This window comes from Delphinus delphis, chromosome 12 (genome assembly GCF_949987515.2).
Source record: "Delphinus delphis chromosome 12, mDelDel1.2, whole genome shotgun sequence".
NCBI lineage: Eukaryota > Metazoa > Chordata > Mammalia > Artiodactyla > Delphinidae > Delphinus > Delphinus delphis.
In genome coordinates, this window is record NC_082694.2 from 39,180,352 (window position 1) to 39,204,738 (window position 24,387).

The following is a 24,387-nucleotide window of genomic DNA, read 5'->3' on the forward strand; positions in this document are numbered from 1 at the left end:
ACACTTAATAAATGTAAGGAGTTAAAGACAATATTGAGAGTTTAGTAGAGTACTTGAAACTATTGGAAAAGGAACCAAACAAAATTCTAGAACTGAAAAATACAGTAAACTGAAATTTTAAACGTCATCAAATTTATCAACTGTTTTATAGAAAACACTTTGTGTCTTGTCTTTCTATATAAGCCAAGGACTAAAATCTATTTACGAATATTTTATACTAAGAGTTTTCTAAGTGTTGATTTACATTAAAGTCTTTAGTCCATTTGAAAGCTGATTTTTATATATGGCGAGAGGTGGGAATCCAACTTAATCATTTTTTCCAGCTTTGCTTATCAAATATTTCCTCCCTTTCTCTTGATCTGACATGCCACCACTGTCATTTACTAAAGTTTCATATTTTCTTAAGTCTGTTTCTGGGCTCTCAATTTTACTCCACTGGTCAATTTGCCTATTGTTACCCCAATATTACTTAATTAGTACTTATTCATAATAAACCCTAATATCTCGTAAGTATTTCTTCAGAATAAACCCTAATATCTGATAAGGTCAGTTTTTCATCACTATTCCTCCTCTATAAATTATCCTCCTTTTCCTGTTCAGAATCATCTTATCACTTTAGTGAAAAATCTTGTTGGGAGTTGTTTGGAATTTCACTGAACCATATATCAATTTGGGAAAAAATGCAATGTTTATAATATTGATATTAAAGAATATGATATACCTCTCCATCTATTTAGGTGTTCTCTATTATCTCATAATAAAATTTTATAATTTTCTCTAAAGAAATCTTGATCATCATTTCTTAGAGTTGTTGCTAGGTATTTTATATTTTCTGACAATATTTTCTTTAATTATTTGCTGCTGATGTATAGAAATGTAACTGAATTTTGTATGTTAATTGTACAATGCATTCACCCTTTTAAACATTATATTAATAATCTGTATATCCTTTCGAGTTTTCACTGTAAATAATAGCTTCCAATAATTACAGTTTTATTTCTTCATTTTTGATCAGCTCTGTGCACTGGTTACAATCTCCAGTACAATGTGGAATAGAAGTGGCAAGAGTGCACATCCTTTTCTCATTCCTAACTTTAAAGTGAATGCTCTGGATGTTTCCTCCACTTAGATAATGCTTGCAGTAGGCTTTTAAATATATAGCATGATACAGAATGTCTTATTTTAAAAATTCTGCAATGTGAAAAATGATAGTTGAAAAATCTAGCAAAAGAAAGCATGAGACCAATCAAATTCTCTTAAATTTCTCTTAAACTAGTTTAAAATTTCCCTTTATATGTGATCAAAAAGATACATACAAGGTAACAATTATTCTCCTTAATCTATCTTTAGCAATAAATGTCACTCCTTAGTCCTAAGAGCAGTGTATATGCAATAAGAATTTCATTTTTATCAAAAAGATATGATCATGATTTATTTGTTTTCAAAGTAGGGATTAAATTTTTTAAATCAATTATAACACCTACTAGCTCTAGAGATGTGACTTTTCTAAAATTTTAATTATTGCTAAATATTACTAAAATTTAAAAAGTAATTAACAGAGCAAAAATGTACAGTATATAGATTAACAATTTTAAGAGCTATGTCTTATTTAAGGGGAAAAAACCAAAGTTTAGTTATAATTCTTTTAATTTCTGTTACTTAAAATGTATAGTTATAATAAAAGCTAACATTTAAGCGCTTGTGTGCCAGGCAAAAGGTAAATGGTCATAGCAGTCTATCATTAATTACTCATTCTTTCAACGTATTTATTGGGCTTCTATTATGTGCTAAAACAAATGCTAGACAGAGATATGAAAAGACAGCCTGCCCTTAGTGAGATTAGTGTCTGGATGAGAAACAGATGCATAAACTAAAATTACATAATGTAACGTGAAAAGTGTTATAATGGGAGTATGTTCAAGGAGTACTGAAGGCATAAAAGTGCCCCAAGTTCTGCACAGTGTAATAAAGAAGGCTTTCTAAAATGACTGCAATGAAGGATAATGAAGTACACAAGAGCTTTTTTTTCTTCTTGCTGTTTAGGCTTTAAGTTTTAAGTGGTGAGGAAAGGCTCTTATTTTCTTGTATTAAACCAGACTTTTAGAGACAAGAATCTGTTAAGAGACTACCTGTCTTTTTAAACTGTATTCTCTTTCAGACTACCAAAATAAAATAATCCCCCCAAACCCAACTGCAAAACAGCCTTTGTGCTCTCACAACAACTCAATGTCCTCTGTACATGGAAAAAAAGTAAAGTGACTAATAAAACAGAATTGCAAATACTTTATTGTAAAAATCTTATGGATTTTAATCACTGAATATTAGAATTCCTTATATGTCATTAAATACATAGTTAGAAAGTGACAATTAAAAAATTTTTCCCTGCTTTTGCAGTAAGAGTCCCCTATGAAGTCTAACTGACATTTTTTTGGTGCCAGCTAAATGGACACTGTTAAAATTTGATAATGGAGCCCTTAAATAAATTCCTCACACAATTTAGACTTCAGCACGTTATTAGATAATTTGAACAGGTATTTTACATGAAGCCTCAAGTTTAATACTACTTGACTGTTATATGTCCCTATCTGCAAGAGACAGTTCCTGTTTTAAAGAACTAATGGCAAGAAAGATAAGGACTCGCCTTAAAACATCCTAGATACATGCAAAGTAAAAATAATTTTTAATAGTCTTTGCATTTTCACATATTTGATCTTTAGGGAACAGACTGTCATAATGAGATAGTCTATAGACCAGAATTTGTAGACCCTATTCTGCTAAACATTTCCAATTCCATTGTTTCTATATATCATAAAGATATAACACAAAGTCGGCTAGTATCTTGTTATCTTTACCAGTATAATTTTCCTGTGTTAAGTGATACATCTATAAAAAAGTGTCAGTTCAGCTCTGACAAATTCCTACATAAGTGGTAGAATTTACCAGTATATCCTGAAAATAGCATAGAATAAACAACCAAGAAAGGTCTATAGCTGAGTTCAGATTATTTTAATTAGTTTTTAGGGTTTTGAGTTTTTTCAGGGGGATTAACCATATTAGAATATGTACAGCACTTTGGGAAAACAGAATACTTTGCTCTGAGAAGGTCACAGATAGCTTGAAAGAAGTGTCCCTTAAACTTGAGGGATGAGCAGAAAGAATTCACCATGTAGATTAAGGTATTTCATGCTAGGAACTGCACGTATAAGAACACAGTAGCAAGAAAAAATATGGCTCTTCCAACATGACAAGTAATTCAGAATGGCCAAAAGTTCAGATGGCATGTGTACACTCAGTGCTAGGGGAAGGACGGACAGGAAGTTGAGGCAGAGGATGACAGCTAGAAATGACGCTGGAATGGAAAACAAGGATCAGATTATGAAGGGCTTTAAATGCCATGCTTGAGAAACTGAATCTAGCAAGTATATCAGGGTTTCTCAAAGTGTGGTCCATGGATCACTTGCATTAGAATCATCTAGGGCAGAGATTTTCAAATTGTAGTTTGAGACCCAATGGTCATAAAATTAATTTAGTGGCTTCATTAAGCATTGTCTTAAAAAAAAAGAAAAAGAAATGGAATTGAATAGAATAGAAAGCATACTGCATGTACTAAGAGTTTAGGACCCATTGGTCATAAAATTAATTTACTGGGTTGGACATGCATTTACTTTAAAAAAAAATCAAATGGAAAGGAATGGATTAGAGAGTATACTGCATGTAGTAAGAATATTGTTTTTTATCTATGTGTGTACATGTGCATGTGTATGTATTGAGTAGACAAATAAAATCTATTTCCTACTGTGAGCTGCAGTTAAGAAACACGGATCTAGAGGCTTCTTAAAATGCAGAGCCCAAGGCCCCACATCAGACCTATCAAATTAGGGGAAATGTGGCCTGGATTCTACATTTTTAGCAAGTACTAAGGGATTCCTATGCACATTCAAATTGAGAGTCACTGGTGAAGATGATGTGGAGTCACTGAAGGATAATAAGCAGAGTTCTGAACTGATTCATATTGGTTTCAGAAGAATCTTTCTGGATGTAGAGTGTATAAACTGCTTGGAGGGTGATCTAGAATAGAGGCAGGAACACAAGTTTAGAGGCTATCAATAACAGTCCAGGCTAAAAACTGATGTAAGCTTACATTCCTACAATGGTAGTGAGAAAAACAGAGACGACTGAGAGATGGTCAGGGTAGATGAACAAAACAGTTTTTCTGGAATAGAGAATGGTTCATGAAGAGGAGCAGTGGACAAGAAGGTAGGAAAGATATGTTGGAGCTACATGTGGAAGATTTCCAATTTAGGGCCATTTCGTTTTTAAACTATTTAAGGAGCCATTGCAACTTTTTAATCACAATAATATAGTGATTATATTAATATAATCAATAATAATATAATATCAATAATCAATAATAATATATAATCACAATAATAAAGCACTGTTCTAAGATTATTCTAATGGGTGGGGGCGGGGAGTTAATACAACAGTTAATACAACAAGCATAGTTGAGATAAAGCAATGTGCCTGAGAGCCAGGCTACCTGTTTTCAAATCCTAGCTCCACCAGGTATTATTTCCTTAGGATAATTTTCAAAAGTGGAAAATTTCTGGGTCAAGAGTATGCTCATTTAAAATTTTGATTTATTGCTAAAGTAAAAGGCCAACTTTTAAATTAAAGTGGCCATCAAGTCTAGGCATAGTATGAAACAGGGATAATGCAGTATAAAACAAGGAGATTATAAATAATAGCTACCATTTATTAAGTATTATTTGTATGTCAAGGAGTAAATGTTAAGTACTTTATGTACACTATTTTATTTAATCTCTGCTTTACAGAAGAGAAAACCAAAGCTTTGGTTACTTAACTTTCCCAAGTCACGTAGCATGTACAAGTGGCAATGCTGGAATTCAAATCCAGATCTCCTGACTCCAGTGGAAAGGGCATTTAAAACAGAAAATGCAGGAGTCAAAAGGCAGATGGGCCATCTGTGGAAGTTTGGGGGGTTTTCTGATTTTTGTTTTTACCAATCCAGAACAAGGCATGATATTAATAACATATACTCATATAGCACTTAGAATAGTTCCTAGTACATAATTAGTGTTTTACATATTTTAGTTCATTTAATTCTTATAACAACATATGAAGTAGGTACTATTATTATCTCTACTTTATAAATAAGGAAATGAAGGCATAGAAAATATTTAAGGAAAAAAAAATCACACAAGTGGGACTTCCCTGGTGGCCCAGTGGTTAAGAATCCGCCTGCCAATGCAGGGGACACAGGTTTGAGCCCTGGTCCGGGAAGATCCCACATGCCACAGAGCAACTAAGTAACTGAGACCATGCACCACAACTACTGAGCCTGCATGCCACTACGACTGAAGCCCACGCGCCTAGAGCCCATGCTCTACAACGAGAGAAGCCACCACAATGAGAAGCCCACACACCACAACGAAAAGTAGCCCCTGCTCACTGCAACTAGAGAAAGCCCGCGCGCAGCAACGAAGACCCAACACAGCCAAAAATAAATAAATAAATAAATTTATTTTTTTTTAAAAAATCACACAAGAGTTCAAAGTCTATATTCAATGGAGTTTTTTCAGTAAATTGAAAATAACTTAAATGTTTATTAATAGATGACTAGATAAACAAATTAAAGCCTACCCAAACCACAGAATACTGTTAAAAAGTAAACTAGATTTATAAGTACTAATATGGAAAGATGTTTAAGATATATTCCTGAGTGAAAAGTACGAAGTAGTAGATTAGGAAGTGTAACATGACTCCATTTGTATAAAAAATACATGTGTGTGTATATATATACATGACACATGTATAAAGAAAATTCTAGAAAACTTTACATCAAATTTAACAGTAGTCTCTTACAGTGAGTAATACTGAAGAGAAAGAAGGGAACTTTTGCGTTATACTAAATAGTATGAAAAATAAAGACCTAGAGAAAAGAGATGCAGACCTTATAATTCATAAAAACACTACTTGTCTATGAGGATATTCTTTAAATTATCATCATATCCCTGAAATTATTTTTAAACTACCACAAAAAACACAAACTAACAATATAAGGATATCTTAAATATGACAAAGAAATCTATTCTTTGAAAATTTTATAGTTGTTCAATACCTGAATCATGCAGATTTAAGTGGCTGCAGATGACTTTACAATGGAGACCACTGTAGTGTAGGGTGTCAGCTTGGTAGTCATTTTTCTATTCAAGAAATATAGCCCTCACCTATTCTGTAGCAATTGTGGCATCATTACCAGGTGCTACACCAGACAGTGCCATCCCCAACAAAATCCACTGAACAGTAAATATCTAGCCGTACACACAAATATACTATGAAAATATTTTGTATAGCCTCTACTATTTCTATACTACTTCCACATTGGGATTAGTTTAAGTTTCACTGTTGAATATGCCCTTGAGTTAAATGCACTCCAATACCTTATAACCACAGTGCCTATTCAATATTCAGAGGGGGGAGTATATATCGTCTGCTGGAGTGGCAAAAGGAAGGCCACATTCCAAAAGAATCGGAATATTTTTGAGAGGGTTTTCTTATAGAAAACAATGAAACTCTTCACTGATAGTAGAAAGCCTTGTGTGAATAAGATTTTTTTTTTCAATACTGAAGCATTTTAAATATACTTTAATCCTCATTTACAGGTGTAAGACAAGTATATAAGTTAACACAGAACTTAAGATAGCTTTTAAAGCACAGGTTGAAGATACAAATAGAAATCATTTATCACAATAAGTCAATATCCAAATAATAGAATTAATTAAATCAAACATACTTACCATTGAAAGGATTGATTCCTGCCCTTATTCTTGAAATAATAGCTTCTTTTACTTCTTTTTTTTTTACACATCGAATACCCAAATTTTGAAAACTAGAAGGAAAACACAGAACTTTCAAATTTCCTTATAGCTGAATACAAGGACACATAAATGAGGTTTTATTAAAGGATACTGCAAAAATCAAGCATATAACCAGCACTGAAAGGTCATCATAATGTCAGATGGAGATATTAAAAACATGAAGTACATTTCCAATTGCTATGATAAAGATGTGAGGATAAAAAAATGGGGCTATATTTCTAAGAGAACTGTTAAAAGAAAAGCAGTGTATACTTTATCACTTTTACATACAGTATTTTATGGTTAGATCTTACTAATATTCCTGCATCAAATATACCAAAGTGGACAAAGATTAAGAGGAAAGCAACACCAAAAAGCTAAAATTCACCTCCCAAATGAATTCATAATCAAATCAATAAAATCTGTACATTTGATAATGTAAAGCAAAAGCTGTAAAAAGATGCCCACAGGCTGACACCTACAGGTATAGTTTTGCTGAGCTCATAAAAGTGTTGACTACATTTTTAAAAAATGTGCGTAGACTACCAACATTTAAAAACCAGGTAACTGCATATAAACATTCTGGATTTCTGGCTTCTCTTGAACATTTTAAAGGTCTGGCAACAGCAGATTGGCACAGAAACACCTGGCTGGAGCTAAGCACCTGCAGCCCCATTTATACAGGGCTCTGCAGTTCGCTACAGTGCCTGCTAATCCTCTTACACCTCAACCTCTCCACTCCATGGACATCTGGTTTTTGACTTCAAATGACTTCACGGCCAGCAGCAGTGGAATATGTTTTGTGCCTTATCATATGAAGTTATAATAATCATTCATCATAAGAAAGCATCAAACTACATATTTTTTTCATTAGAAAGATATTTAATACCAACAATAATATTTAACAAAAGTTTCAAAATGTCATTTATGGAAAATTTCTCAACTGCTACAAATATTACTAATTTGCATATGTGTAGTACAGATGATGGTGGGGGGAACTCCCCTACCACCACCAGTCATACTTGTTCCCACATGGAAAAACCATGACATCATTAAAGTTGGGTGGGTGTGAATAAGGAAGCAAAACTTGGTTATACTAACATTACTATTTGTTCAAACTTGACATGGCCCTTTGCACCAGGAGGTCGCTTGCCTTGTTTGCCCCCTCCATGCACTGTTGTCTTATTGTTCATGCTCTTCACATTCACCACACCTGTGATTTTGTTAGCACCTAAAATATCTTTAACATTTCCTTCTTCTGCCTCCAATAATTAAAAAGTCAATCTTGAACTTGTAATCCTTTCTCGAAACCCTGAAATCATGATTGTCTTCCTCAAAAGTATTCCACTTCTTTGAAAGATTCTTAGGTTGGTTCTCACTTTTTCTTTGACAAAAGATTTTAAAGAACTCTTTGTTTTTATATATTTATACACTACTTGACAGTTTCATCTGAATAATCATATTTGACTCCTATTCACACACTGAAATTCTGACATGAGGAAACCAAGGATCACAGAGATTATCTGAATCAATTACTCATTCATTCATAGTCATTCAACAAGTTCTGGGGTTCCTACTACGTACCAAAAACTCTGGTAAGTAATGGGAGTATACAATCCCTCCTCTCGTGGAGCTTACAGTCTAGAGCAGGGGTTGGCAAACTATAGCCCATGGACTAAATCTGGCCCACCACCTACCTGTTCTTGTAAATAAAGTTTTACTCGAACAAACTTATTTGTTGGCATATTATCTACAGGTACTTTCATGCCACAACAGCAGAGTTGAGCAGGTACAGTAGAGACCACAGGGCCTGCAAAGCCTAAAATATTTACTGTCTGGTCCTTTACAGAAAAAGTTTGCTGAAACTTTTTTTCTAGTGAAACAGACATGAAGTAATCACACACCAAGATGCTAAACTGAAATCATGACAAGTTTTATAAAGGAGATACACATTATGTCACAGGAACCTATGATGGGAGAGAGTTGATCAATTAGTATGTTGGTGATGGAGTCATGGAGAGGAGTGGATAGATTCAAGACCTATTTAGGAGGTACCTGTTAGTGAATTCAACGTGTGCACCTCTGTGAGGAGGTGTCAAGGATGACACCTATGTTTGGGGCTTTTACAGCAACTAGTAAAACAAGGTACACTGGAAGACCAATTTTGAGAGGAAAGAGGTATATATGATCAGGGTAAGATCATAGTTCGGGGCATATTCTATTTGAGGTGCTTTTGAGCTATTTAAGAGAATATGTCAAAAAGGCAATCACCCTTATTACCATTCCCTACTGAAAGAAACCAGGGATCCTTAGAAACAACTGAAGATTTCAAGGCTTGGGCAAGAAAAGTACGAGTAAGTCTTGAACACTTCGCTGTGTCAGAAAGTAAAGAAGTGCTCGAAGAAAGATGGGGACATATCAAAAGGACACAGGAAACAGTTTGAAGGGGCTTGCCTTGGTCAAGTTTGGGTCAATTTGAAAATCAAAATAATAATGCTAGTAATGGACTAGCATTCAATTATAATACACTGAATAAAAGAATCCATGAGTCTATAGTGTTATTTTTTCAACTGAGGTAGGGGAAGATGGAAAAGTTCTTTACAATAGAATGCCAATTAATATCACCAATGGGAAAAAACTAATATAGCGTCTCAATTTTGAGAATAATACAGCATCACCTCTGTAGATTGCTCATCCAAAATATTTCATATTAACATGAAATTATTATTCATGGTAATATGGACATAATCATGAGCAACCATTCAGACTAATCCACATTGAACAACATTCTTCAAAACAACCTAAACTCTTCAAAAATGTTAATGTCATGAAAGACCAACAAAGGCCAAGAAACTGTTCTAAATCAAAGGAGACTAAATAAGCATGACACCTAAAAATAATGTATGATCCTTAACAGGATCTTGGATTGAGGGGAAGGGTAGGACAGCCCTAACAGGCATTATTGGGCATCACCGGACATAATTAAGGTAGTCCAAAAATTTAACTGCCTGTAACTGGGATTGAGAAAGAACAGCCAGAGAAGTAAGAAGTAAAACAGGAAAGTTTGTTCTCACTAAATCAGAAATCAAGGAATAATAATGTTCCAATAAAGGAGTAATCTACAATGTAAAATGCTATTGGGAGGTCAAATAATATAAGCAGGAAATACTTCTTGCCAAGTTTGTATAACTAGATAGTTTATGTTTTGTGTTGTTACTGAAAGAGGAATATTTTTAAAGTATACTTTCTAAATGGTTACTGCTAGTATTTAAGGAGGCTACTAATCTTTTCCTGTTGCAATTGGTTTCATTTTTCCTCAAAGGCAACACATGTTCGTTACAAAAAATGAATTATAAAATAAACACCAGTTAAAAGAACATAAAACCCCACAATTCTTCCCACCCAGAGACAACTACTATCAATACCTTAGTGTTTATACTACTATGTGTATGTACACATTTACTTTTGAAAAAATTATTTATCATGTACACCTGAAACTAAAACAACATTGTTAATCAACGATGCTCCAATATAAAATGAAAATTAAAAAAATTATTTATCACACATTGTTTTAAAGCCCTATTTTATTTATCTAAATATTGGGAATATCATTCTATACAAAGACATATTTGCAAGGTTATTTTTAAGGCTACATAGGAGTACACTGCATGGATATACCAGTTTATTTAACTAATCCCCCTTTGTTTATTATCTGGATTGCTTCTAACTTTTTGCCATCACAAACAAAGCTTCAATGAACATCGTTATAGCTAAATTTCTGAACATGCTTAATTAGAAATTATTTCCTCAGGATAAATTCCTAGAAATAGAATTGCTAGTTCAAGAGACATTCATATTTTTCAGGCTTTTGCTATGTAGTTGTTAAAATGCCTATCAGAAAGATTATATTTATTTACACTCTCACCAATAGGATGAATGGATCCATCCAGCAGCCTCAAACACAAAGTATTATATACTTTTTTAAAATCTTAGAACTATTGCTGTATGTTAATTTTATAACTGCCCTTTTCAAATAATAATTCCAGTTTTCCAGTTGATTTTCTCACATCTGGCAATTTTTAAGTTAACTATCAATGAAAAGAGAGTAAAAATTTATGAAAGAAAATATTTCATAAGTTGTTCAAACTAAGAAAAAAAATCGCAGCATAAAATAAGTTTGTTTACTTTTAGTTACAATAAAGAAGTATTCCTGCTACCATCATGGACTGTGTCTACTAATAAAGAATGAAAGGGTAGTTCCAATGCAAATGATAAGAAAATGTAAATGTATACTATAGTAAGTAGAAGTACAGTGAGGAATTAGTTTATTCTGCTAAAAAATAACAGATGTACATGGATAGGAATCAAGAGCATTCATTCTATGCTTATCCTATTCCTAAAAATGTCTGTGACTGTGTACTTACAACAAAGGTCTGCGTTCTTGTCCAAATTCTGCTTCATAGTAGCCATCTCTGCAGTCTTTTCCTACTAAATCATGAGGATGAGGTTTATGTGGGATATTCTTTGTTACTAATGTAATTCTCACTTTTCCTTTTCCATAGTAGTTCATAATCTGAAAAGGGGGGAAATTAAATATATGATCCATAAATACATCTCATTAAGAACTGATCTACAAAATGAGAGTTCAATTTATATAATACAGTTAGCACTGGATAAATAAAGTCCAATTGACTGGCAACTGCAGTTTGGATGAAACTTTACAGAGAATACCAGTAGAGGAGAATTTTACCTCTCAGTTCCTTGGCATATTATTTTGTGCCCTAATTCAATTGGTCATATCATCTGATTTCTGCTTATTTTCCTTTGAAAACAAGTAAAATTACACCAAAATATTATCACAGAGCATGAGGAAATTCTAAGATGTTGAGTCACTGAATGCCATGCTCTTATATTCATTGTCATACCATAAACATCCCTTCAAAGTATATATTTAGGGCTTCCCTGGTGGCACAGTGGCTAAGAATCCACCTGCCAATGCAGGGGACACAGGTTGGAGCCCTGGTCTGGGAAGATCCCACATGCCACGGAGCAACAAAGCCCGTGCACCACAACTACTGAGGCTATGCTCTAGAGCCCGCAAGATACAACTACTGAGCCCGCGTGCTGCAACTACTGAAGCCGGTGCGCCTAGAGCCTGTGCTCCACAAGAGAAGCCACGGCAATAAGACGCCCACGCACCGCAACGAAGAGTAGCCCTCACTCGCCGCAACTAGAGAAAGCCCACACGCAGCAATGAAGACCCAATGCAGCCAAAAAACAAAAAAGTATATATTTAAGCCATAATGGAAATGATAACACACAAATATGATCATTTTACTTAATACATTACATTCCATTTAAAAAAATATTTGTTAATCAGTAAGCATACTGCAAGTGTTCACTGTATAACAGGCAATAAATCTAGTTGAGTTTTGCAAAATTAAGTTTTCACACAGAACACTGAGAAAGAAGAGAAGAGTTAAACATGGGAGAGGACGGAAGCATGTGGGGATGAGCTAATGTTTAGGTTGGAAGCTGGCAAATTTGCAAGCACAAATGACAAGGCAGTTAAGTAAGAATAGGTGGTTTCACAGGTAAAAGGGCATTAAAATTCATAATTTTGAATTTAAACTTAATTTGAACAGTAACCAGAAAGTATTTATTGCTTTTCTGAATAAAAGAGAAGGTAACAACTTAAATGTGTAAGGCTGGGAATTCCCTGGCGGTCCAGTGGTTAGGATTCTGTGCTTCCATTGCAGGGGCACAGGTTCGATCCCTGGTTGGGGAACTAAGATCCTGTAAGCCGTGTGGTGCAGCCAAAAAAAAAAAAGAAAAAAGAAAAAAGCATAAGGTAGGCTAATGTAGAACTCAAGCTGCAAAGTTGTTTAGAACATACTGGAATGGTAAGGATATAGACCTTAGAAATATTAAAGAGAATGTATAGAATAAGCTGAATTATGGAGAAGAGCTAAAATTCGCTCTTAAAGGAATAGAAGATTACTGTTTTCTTATTTACCTTTTATTAGCACCTCTCCCATTTTAACATTATATAAAAAGACTTAGATCTAACTCAAATCCATATTGCTAACAAAAAAGTGTGATAGAAGATTGGAATTTGTAATTCAATATGTAATTTTGCCATTGGCTTGTTATATAACTTAGCATTTCCTTTAAGTTCAATAGAGTAAACTCTGTAAATAATCTAGTTATAAAATAGTGAATTCAGATCTGCTGATGAAACATTGAATAAAACTTTTCAAAAATCCACTCTGCCATTAAGGTTTTAAATTGGCATTTAAAGAATAAAAAAAAAATCATTAAAAACTGAAGGAAATGTATATAAATATTAAGATACAAATATGGTATAGTTTATAATTATAGTATATTACCAAAGTCAAACTGCTTTCGAAATTTATGCTAATATGAAAAAACTATATTTAAAAAGTGACAATATTTCAAATCAGTCAAGGCAACCCAGAGTATCAAGGATAGGCAATAAAGGTAAGGGGGAAAAAAGACAAAAAATGTTCTCTTTTTACATAGACCCTAGATTAACCAAGTGACTGCAGGAAGAATTCTAATTGAATTCCCAAATCCATGTTTTCAATCTACAGAACAATTCTGATCACCTCTGCAAGGAGAGAATGCTTTTTCCTCATTAGCTTTTTGTTCCGTGAAAGGGATCATCATCCAAAAGCTGCCAATGTATACTAAGCACTGGGAATCACTCTACTTAGATTAACACACAATGTATAACTATCCACAGGGATGAAGAATCCATGCTGTACTTAATAAATGTCCCTAGAATTCTATGCAGTATATAGATCAATTAAAAAGAAAAAAAAGGAAGAAAAGCTGCTGGAGATCACTGTGAAGAAGCTGGGTCTTTAACATAGTTGCTGTAGCTAAAATATGAAGCAACTAAGAGACAGACACACACAGGAGAATGGTCTATTACCTGGATAGATGGGTATGTTCGGTTGTTGTCTGTGCTGTGCTCCCCTGGAATGCTGCCTGCTGATCGCCCTTCACATTTGTATCTAAAACGCATTCCCCTCTGCCTGGGTTGTTCAATTATCTCTATACGTGGTTCATTACCACCTGAAAATTTTAAAAGGGGGGAGGGTGAGATTAAAATAGGAATGATAATGGATATTGACCATTTTGTTTTTTATAAAACAGTAGACTAAAAAATTTTCCCTCTCAATATTAAATAACAAGGTTGAAATGTAATTATCAAAGATTGGGTGGCAAAGACACTCTTCTCTCTCATTCAAATTGAGCTCCCGTACAGTGTAAACACAAGTCATTCAAATCATATTTACTGGTTAGCACTTTATTGTTTAATATCTATAACTAATGCCAGAGTGAAGTTCTGTGATAACCACTTCAGAGATACCCACTTACATGAGACCAAGTAGAAGGGTTTTTCCCCAAAATTCTCCCAAATGGGTCAAGAAGATAGTCTTCAGAAGTACAATATTATATTCCAAAAGTGACTTTGCTTGATTTTACATTAGACTTAACAGTGGACTTTATAAAAGACTGTTCATTGAAAATGAAAATGTATTTAAATCCTCGCAGAAGGAAATGTTAAGTTTTTTATATCTCCATTGGAATCTTAAAGGACTTATACATAGTACAGCAAAACAAGTTCCAGAAGGGACTTTACGCTCAAAAGAATTTTCAGTCAGTCCCACCTAAAGTATAAGACACAACAGAGGAAAAGAAAATAACTATTTACTTTCTATAGCAAATGTAATTCAAAATATATACCTTTAGAATCAATACGGATACACAGAACAACATGGATGAATCTCAAAATAAATACGCTGAGTGAAAGAAGCCAGATCAAAAGTGCACATACTGTTATGATTCCATTTATATAAAACTCTAGAATATGTAAACTAATCTATAATGATAGAAAGCAGATCACTGGTTGCCTAAGCATAGGGGTGTGGAGTGGATGGGGAACTTTGGGGAATGACAGACATGTTAATTACTTGATTGTGGTGATGATCTCAAAATTGTATAAATACGTCAAAAGTTATAAAATTGCATACTTTAAACATGTGTAATTTATTGTACATTAGTTATATGTCAATAAAGCTGTCTAAAACATATGCACTTTTGCCCCCTCTTATTATCCAAATCATGGAAATGATCCAAATCATGGACATGACAGTTTAATAAAGACACTCAAGTGTGCTTACAAGTAGGGTACTTAGCAATGTATCTTTATTTCAGGGGTATAAAGATGCCTTCCACTAAAAAAAAACCCCAAATCAAAACCCAAAACCCCCCAAAAAACCCTCCCTCAATCAGTTTAGTGATTTCTAAATTCCCACAATTAAGATATCCATTTATTTGACTAAAGGCTTATCCTCTGTTATGATGCAAGCAAATCTTCAGAAAGGGTAACACAGTGGGTATTATCAGTGCAGTATGGGGAAGAGGCCTTTTGAGTACTCCTCAGCCACATCTTAACATTGAAGACCCTGGAAATATCATATCTCTTAAGTTTCCTACTCTATAAAATGGAGATAATAACAATAGCACCTACCACATAGGGTTGTTGTGAGTATTAGAGATTAACATGTGTTAGGTTCTTACCAAGTATCAGACATATAACAAATATTCAGTAAATGGTCTATTATTATTTTGAATGCTTTCTTGAAAACAATGATTTATAGTGATACCATGACAGTACATACACAACTGCTTCTTTCAAGGATCTTACAGAATAGTGAGGCAAACAACACAAATTATTAGACTATAGAGGAAGGAACAAAATTTTGTTTATGCTAACAAAATTCTGCATAAAATTGTAATAAGAACAAAAGAGTCAGGAAAGCCTATGTCAAAGGAAAAAAAGAGGTACTGAAGCAAAAGGGTGGGGAGGGGGAAGGGAGAAACGCAGGCATTCTAGAGAAAGGGAAGAGTGTGTCCAAAGGTGGAGGCACAGTAAAAAAGAGCCAAAGAATCACAATACAGCCCCAATGGAAATGAAGTACACTTCCACCCTTAGAAAGAGAACCAAAGCCAGAGTACATTTGGAGATTTGGATTTCATTCTATGAGCGACAGAGAATCAATGTAAGGTTTTACGCAGGGGAATCACATGATCTGATTGACATTTTAGAGTAAAAATTCTGGTGGCAGTGAACAGATTAAAAGGAAAAGAGAAAGTAAGGTGATCAATTTAGAGGCTGTTACAGTAATGTGGGCAATGATGAGAGTATTTCTGAAATTTGGTAGTGATAATAGGAATGAAGGATTATTTAAAAGATAAAATTGACAGTACTTGGTGACTGAACAAACATTAGGGTTAAGAGAAAGTAAAGAATCATTGATGGCTCCATATTTTCTACTTTGTGTTACTAAGTAAAGTATTACTGGTATCTTTAATTTGATTCTGTTTGGTTTAGACTCCTTGTGCTTGAATTTACTACCTATTTGTTTATTCAAAAGGCAAAGAACCAGGGAAAACTGACTTTAACCTAATCAAGTTAATAATATTTATTTCAATTTTACTGAAAAATGTAACGCACGCAGATGAGTATTTCAATTTTGCATCCTTGGGAAGGATAAACTGGGAGATTGGGATTGACATATACACACTACTATATATGAAATAGATAACAAATAAGAACCTACTCTATAGGACTTCTCTGGTGGTCCAGTGGTTAAGAATCCGCCTGCCAATGCAGGGGACACAGGTTCGATCCCTGGTCTGGGAAGATCCCACATGTTGCGGGGCAACTACTGAGCCTGTGCTCTAGAGCCTGTGCGCCGCAACTACTGAGCCCATGCGCCACAACTACTGAAGCCCATGCCCTCTGGGGCCCATGTGTCGCAACTACTGAGCCTGCGTGCTGCAACTACTGAAGCCCTCACGCCTACAGCCCATGCTCTGCAACAAGAGAAGCCACTGCAATGAGAAGCCCGTGCACTGCAAGAAGAGTAGCCTCTGCTCGCCGCAACTAGAGAAAGCCCGTGCGCAGCAACAAAGACCCAGCGCAGCCACAAAAATAGAACCTACTGTATAGCACAGGGAACTCTACTCAATACTGTGTAATGACTTATATGAGAAAAGAATCTAAAAAAGAGTGGATATATATTTGTATATATATGTGTATATATATATATATATATATATATGATTCACTTTGCTGTACAAGAGAAACTAACACAACATTGTAAGTGAACTATACTCTAATAAAAAAAGACAAAAAATTTCACAACCTTATATATCCTTGTAGGAGTATTTAAAAGAAAGTACATTTTCCTCTGAAAACGAAGTTCAAAATACTCAACAGTATTTTTTAAGTAATATCTTAAATCATCTTTGTGGTTGAACTAAAGGTCAAATAAATCCCTGCCCACTGCTTATTTAAAGGTGTCTTAGTGGGAAGTTGATATAGAATGACATCACTAATGGTAAGTGGCTAACTTTTGAGGGAGGAGTGTGAATAAAAGTGCTAGGCTTAAAGTGAGCACTCAAATATTTCATTGGTTATACAACACTTCCTTAAACTAGAAAGTGTGTTTAAGAAAAAAGTCTGTAGACAAGAGAACAGAAAAGCAGTTGCTGAAAGATTAAATAAAACATTTTCTAAAGATTTTTAAATTCTAAAAATGACAAATATTAGTTATCATATAATATCAAGTACTTAAAAAAACCCTTGAACTCTATTCTTTCTATTGTAGAAGCTCTTTATTGGTAAAAAGTCTAACAACCAGAGTTTACTGTAATATTCTCCATTCCCCCAGCTGGAAATAATCTTCCCCTCCTCTAAACTATCACAGCGTTTTGTTTATGGCAATTATTGCAAATAACTGAAGTTAGGGAAGACTCACTGTTTTATTTCTTCTTGAAAAAAAGCTACTTGTTTTATTTCTTCAAACAACTTGTTTTATTTCTTCAAGCTACCTAAAGGCAGGAATTGTGTCCTACTCATCAGTGCCTTGCACAGATATTCAGTAAATATCTGTGGAATGAATGACTGAAAATCTAAAGATCTTTTTGTTTGTCTACATTATGCAAACATTGAAAGACTATATTAATAATTATTCACATTTTCCTTATTAGGTTGTACTACTAAGGAAAAAAACAGTGCTTTGTAAGTACTAAAATCGCTACACCTTCATACTCCTCATACCTATTCATATTCTAATTTCTTTACCTCTATTTATAATTTTAAAAAAATTCCCAGCTATAAATCGTTTATAATATCATGCATCAGTACAGTGTATCAGTTACTTCCTTCCTCAGTACCCTGTTCTGAAGTGCCATCCTTCCTGAAGATAAAAAGTGGTGAAATGCAATCATCTATGGAGTGGAAGTTGGTAAAACATACATCAGGGAACTGTAGAGAAAATGAGTATTCTTAACTAAGATTATCTCAAATCACTACAGTTTTGAAAATCATAGAAACGTCTTCAAAAGTTGGTTCTAAACAAGCTGATTACTGTACTTTTCTTTAACCAATATTATGCACAGCTGGGATTGACCCCTAAATTTTTAACAGTATTGTAAAATGCTCATACAGACCAGAATAACATTTGAAATATAGCCAAAATGTCTGCAAGATATATTTATGTTTTTATTTGCACTTAGGCAAGAAAGAGTGCTATTTGAGTTTTTAAGATTAAAAAAAGAAAGTACATTGGAAAAGAAAGAAAAAAAAGAACGTACATTGAAATAAAAGATAAAAGTGGATGATCAACTGTCAGACAGCTAGCACTGGGAACCAGCATTAATTGCACAGTGAAAAGATGTTAATTATAGTAATTAAAACACTGTTTTAAGGCACTTTAATATACATTTCTCATTTGATCCTTTTAACTTTAGTCTCATAAAAACAGGACAGGAATTATTATCCCATTTTACAGTTGCTAAAACTAAAGTTCAAAATTATATAAAGTTATAAGAAAAAGAAATTATGAATGACATTAGCAAATATGACAGCTGGGATCCCAGGGGGGTCAAATTCAGAGAACAAGCAGCATAAAAGCAGCTGTGGATAAAGTCACAATAACTGATATAGCAAATAAGCTAAAATAAATGCAAATTAGTTTAAGAAGATAATGCATCTTGGCACAGGCAAGTGAGTATTTAGATGCAATGAAATTCCTGGAACAAAGTTCATATTGGGGCTATATATCAGAATCACCTAGGTAGCTTTTTCAAAAAACATACATGTCCTGACCCCACCTGAGATCTGCTGAATAGAGATAGAAATCCATCTAAAGCCCAGACTTGTTTCTGAAAAAAACTTCCCAAGCAATTTGAACACACTCCTGATTAAGAACCATTGCCCTAAAACACAAAGAAGTGGAAACAACAATGCACATATCTGGAGAAGCAACCCCAAAATTCATGTACAAGGATGAGCCGGGTGATGGACAGACTAGGTGGAGGAATTCTCACTACTTGTAACTCTCTCCCACTCTAAAAAGCTTACCCAAATGCAAGCAAGAGAAAAAAAGCACTATTACAGAGATAGCCTTCAACTGCACTGATATTTAAAATAAATCTTTTACAAAATTAATATTTTAACTATCATCAGTAACACTTCTTACAAGACAGCATGCCAATGTGTGAACACCACAGTTTTGAATAACTGACTAGAGACTGAATCTCATTCACTGAAGTACAGGATAACAGATTGCCTGAGACCCAAAGGAGCAAATGGAGTTACCAATATATTCTTTTCTAAATATCACCTCTACTCACTTTGGAGAAAAAGAAAAGACCTGTTCTTCTTTCCTCAAACCCAACTGAATTATGTTGATGACCTTCTTTACCTTAAGACACAGGTGAGTTTTTCCATTTCTTCCCAATTATGATAAAAATTGAGAGTTACCACTTCCTACACAGAATTGTATCCAATTAACAAAAGGGCAAGGAAAACTCAAGCCTATTCCCATAAAGACAGAAAAAGACTAACACAGAAGGTGCAAAAGAAATCAAAGGAAGGATAAGTTATATCAATCAAATTAGCAAAAGGACACGTGGTTTATTTACTAAGCAATTTTTTATTTACTTTCTTCTTCAGAATGCTTACTATCATTTAAGTGGACAAAGGAGACTGCCTCCAAACATCACTGTCAACTTCTACTCCCCTAGTTTAAATATACACAAAACTACTTCAAATTATTTAAAAGTAAATGGGTATGCTTACATATTCTTGAAAGATATATTTTCTATCTAGCATCTGGTCTAGTCTATTTTTATGAAACCTTAAGGTTTCGTAAAATTCTAGAATCATCAGGATACTTAAACAGTATTAAGTGCCAAGTGTTTCTAGGAGCTCCTGTTTCCTAGAGGTCTGAGTCCCAAAAGAGCTCCAGTACAGAAGAAAACTAACATTTATGGGCATGCATTACCTCATTTGCTCCTATTAAGACTCTGCAGTTGTTATACCCATTTTCAAATCATAGAGTGGCAGAACTGGAATAAAAACCAACCCAGGTCCATCATGGACTAAAATCCAGGTTTACTCTAATATATCAGGCTGACTCTCTCATCTGGGCTTTAAGAATCCAAGTAAGGGAATTTGCAGATGAGTATTTGACTGATGTATGCACCACAAGGTAAATAAAATATGTAAAAAATTTTGGCAAAGAGATTTTACTGCTAGAGATTCCACTGCCATTGGGGTGTGGGGTGGAAGAATAAGTCCTGAAAAAACATTTTAACTTCCAGGGTGAAAAAAGTAGAGAAACGAAATTAAAAACAGATGGCAGGGCCAAATCATCTGTCTGGATTAAGACCGTCAGATTTAAAAATAAAAATTATAGGATGCCCATTTAAATATGAATTAAACAAATAATTTTTTACTGTAAGTATATCCCATGCAATTATTTGGGTCATGTGCCTACAAACACAATCATTTGCAGAAAACACAGATGAAAGAAAGATGGAACAAAAGGAAATTCTGAGTCCCTCAAATTATATTTGAGAAAGATACTACACACACCCCAGATGTTCCCAATTATGAGTCATCATGATTCCTCCCTAGTCATTTCACTTGCTCATTCCCTTCACTCTATGTCTATCATATATCATCTTAATTCTTTTATACTACTGTTATCTCTACATTTTCATGTGTTGCACTTCTGAAGCAGCCTTCATGTTTATGTGTTCAGTCTTCTACTAAAAACAATAAATCACTGTCTTTACCTATCAATTCCAGCTCCAGTTTTTCATTAAAGATTAAATTGTGTCGTACTACACTGAGTTTTTCCCCTTTACTCAAGACAAACAGTTATCTTGCAATTTACACTACAAAGTTGGTAAGTAGTGCAAAGTTGGTAAGTAGTACACGATATCTTCATGTACTTCCTATTATGTGACGTAGCAGAACTATACTAAAGAAAACTGTGAATATGCTATACATAAAATAGATAAGCAACAAGGATTTACTGTATAGCACAGGGAATTATACCCAATATTTTGTAATAACCCATAATGGAATATACCCGAATATGCAAAAAAACCCCGAATCACTATGCTGTACATGTGAAACTAAACAATACTGTAAATCAATTATACTCCAATTTAAAAAATAATAATTTTTAAAACTGTAAATAAAAATAAATTACCTAAATTTTAAAACATATTTTACCAAATACAGTACTATTTATTAGTAAACAGAGCTATGCGCACACAGGAACATTTGTACTTTCTACTGGAACAATGAGAAGCTTTAAATTCAGACAAAAAAAGAGCTAATTTTATTTATACTAAACAGGATAGAATCATAAATATACAAGAGTAATGACTGTCTATGCATACCTTGGATAGGACTGAGAACATTTTTCTTAATGCCTGTCCTCATTAATTGTGTCAAAAGACTGGAACCAAGGTGTAATTTTTTTTTAAAAAGCAATAAAAGACAGCTTAATAGAACTTGAGCTGTGAAATCCTAAATAACATAATTTAATTGAACAAAATTTAGAATCATACATAAAGTCCCAGTTATTCATGGTACTTATATAATTTTATTTATGAAATAATGATCTGTTACTTTCACGTTATACAGATCATATATTCAACTACAGACACCTATTTACATATTACATCCGGTAAGAAATGGTCTTAAATGCTTGGTAATCAATAAAAAATACTTTTTGAGGTTTTATACAACTTTACTACAAACAGACTCTAAACTAGACAATGGTAAACTAATTAAGCAAAAGTTTTTTTGTCGTTGTTGTTACTCTTTCAGTTAAATTACTGTTTCAAAACAGGATGGGAGTTTATAATTTTGTGAATCTTTTTGTCTAAGGTCTTTACTGAGTGATTAAGGACACCCAGACTTTTCCTCAGCAGTTTTCAGACAACTGAATTACAACTTAAATAACTTGTTATATTTTAAACAGTCCCATTTTAATGCAACTCCAGAAAACAGGAAAAACAAGAAAAGAAAATTACTCTACAACTTTCCACTCCTTTAAATTTTTTCCCCTTCAATTTAGGAAATCAGTCCTCACAACAGAACAAAATATAGTGTCATTAAACAAGTTTAAATTGTATCACATTTTTAAATGATGTGGGTCTTAGGATACTCTATATAAATGGCTAATTATTTTCTTTCTCTTTTGAAAGAATTAGGAGTATTACATTCATGCCATATATCAACAAAGTTTGGTTAAATTACCAGAAGGCTGATTTTTTTTTCCTTATAATGCTGGCTCTTCTTTAACTTTCATACAAAATCTTTCTGATAATCAATAAATTAACCAAGTGTTTCAAGTCACTTTGCACTTTTAATTTATACACGGTTTGAATTTATGAATTTACAAGATTATCTGAAAGTTCAGGGTCACTTAGGTGGCTAAAGAGAAAGTTGAAATATGTTAAACTACATTTGTATTCTCACATGAAAACCACAGACAAACTGAAATCAAATGTCATGTGAACCACCCCAATTTCCTTCTCAGCCTACAGCACTAGCTATGGATTTGTTCTGCTCAACCCTTTAAAAAAAAAAGTCCTTTATGCTTTCTACTTCCTCTTCTCCGCTAGTCATCAGCCTTCTACTGAGGGTCACTGAACCAGGGAGTTGGGAGGATGCGGGTCAAGCATAAACAAGCCTCCCTCTGTAGCCTCCTAGCACAGGGTTAATCCACACTTTTAGGCCCCCCAGCCTCTGCTCACGCTGCTCCCTCTGCCGGGAAAGTGCCCCCATAAACCTTGCCAGACTTCTGTAAAGGTCCCACTCGAATGCAGTCTACCTGATTTACTTCCTTTAGATTACAGGCAGACCTAAACCATGGCTGGATGTGAGGCTCCCTCCCTCACCCTTTAAGCAGTTTCTTGGTAAACTGGTTTCCCCCAAAGCAAGAGATCCACGCATTTATTGACTAAAAGTAAGTATTCACATAAGTGATAGAAAGTTGTTTTCATTCTTACTCATATTTTAAAGCACGGGGATTCTAAAAATCCTCTTTTCCCCTTCTTTCCAACAAAGGAAAACAAAACAAAACTCGACTTCTGTTCCATAAATTAGAAAGTACGCACTTTACAGTAAAAATGATTCACTTTGTTGAAGCAACATTTCCACGTAAGACCTGTTAAAATACCACTGGTGATTTTTAAAGCCGCACCGCATTTTGTCCAACTGTCAGCACGACAGCGATCACCTCTTGGCAACTGATGAAATTAAACTAAAAAAGATAGACCTCTCCTGAGGTCGGAAGGCTCCTCGTTCCTGTTCTAAAACGTAAAACCACCGTTTCAATTTAAATCAATTTTTAAATACGGGAAATCTTCGTCCTCCTTTATTTAGATTCTTATTACTTCCCTAACCAAAAACCAAGTCTTTGGGAAACCCTAAGGCTCCGGCTATTATAATGGCATCAAATTACAGAGCGTGACTTTGATTTCGCACGCAAACCCTGAACCAGCTTACTTTTTTAAAAGGCTGACAGTTTGCCAGAGGCGATTTTAAAGACAGAATGAGTCACAACCAAAATTGAGCGCCCGAAACCCTGAGCGGCAAGACCCTCGGACGCTCTCCTCCTCCGCCCCCGCCGTCGGGGCCAGGCTCGCGCCCGGCCCTCGGTAGCCCGCGCCGAGAACACTCACCTGAGGCCATGGCTCAGCTCACCGCGCCGCCCCGCTCCGAGCGTCCGGACCCGAAGCCGCTGCAGTCAATCAGCCCGTTAGTCAGGCGGCCAAGGGACCTCTGCCGGCGGGATCCCCAGTCCCCCTGATCACCCCCGGGTCCTCCTCTTCCTCCTTCCCGCCCTCCTCTGGGTTTGCGGCTCACACCTTCCCACCCGCTTAATTCTCGCGCTCCGGTCACCCGGCGTTGCCCGTCCCGGCTGCAGGAGCCAGGAGGCGGAGCGCTGCTACAGCTGAGGGCAGGTCGGCCCGAGAGGCGAACAGCCCGGCGGGGGGGGACTTCCCGCGGCTGACGTAAACTCCTCACCGCCGCTTCCCCCGGGCTGGGGCGGGGGCGGAGCGTCTTGCGACCGGCGCCCGTGCTTCCGCC

General features: G+C 35.0%; 1 protein-coding gene across 1 annotated transcript in view; it reads right to left on the minus strand.

Annotated features, from left to right (window-relative positions):
* REL (REL proto-oncogene, NF-kB subunit) overlaps nucleotides 1–24,089 on the minus strand; it is a 38,273-nt gene extending 14,184 nt beyond the window's left edge. Inside the window, exons 1-4 of the mRNA XM_060026544.1 lie at nucleotides 23,979–24,089; nucleotides 13,840–13,982; nucleotides 11,306–11,454; nucleotides 6,822–6,913 (exon numbers count right to left, since the gene is read on the minus strand). Of these exons, the coding sequence (XP_059882527.1) occupies nucleotides 6,822–6,913; nucleotides 11,306–11,454; nucleotides 13,840–13,982; nucleotides 23,979–23,988 (394 nt within the window). The 5' untranslated portion in view covers nucleotides 23,989–24,089. The remainder of the gene's footprint in view (nucleotides 1–6,821; nucleotides 6,914–11,305; nucleotides 11,455–13,839; nucleotides 13,983–23,978) is intronic.
* Between the last annotated feature and the right edge of the window lie 298 nt (nucleotides 24,090–24,387).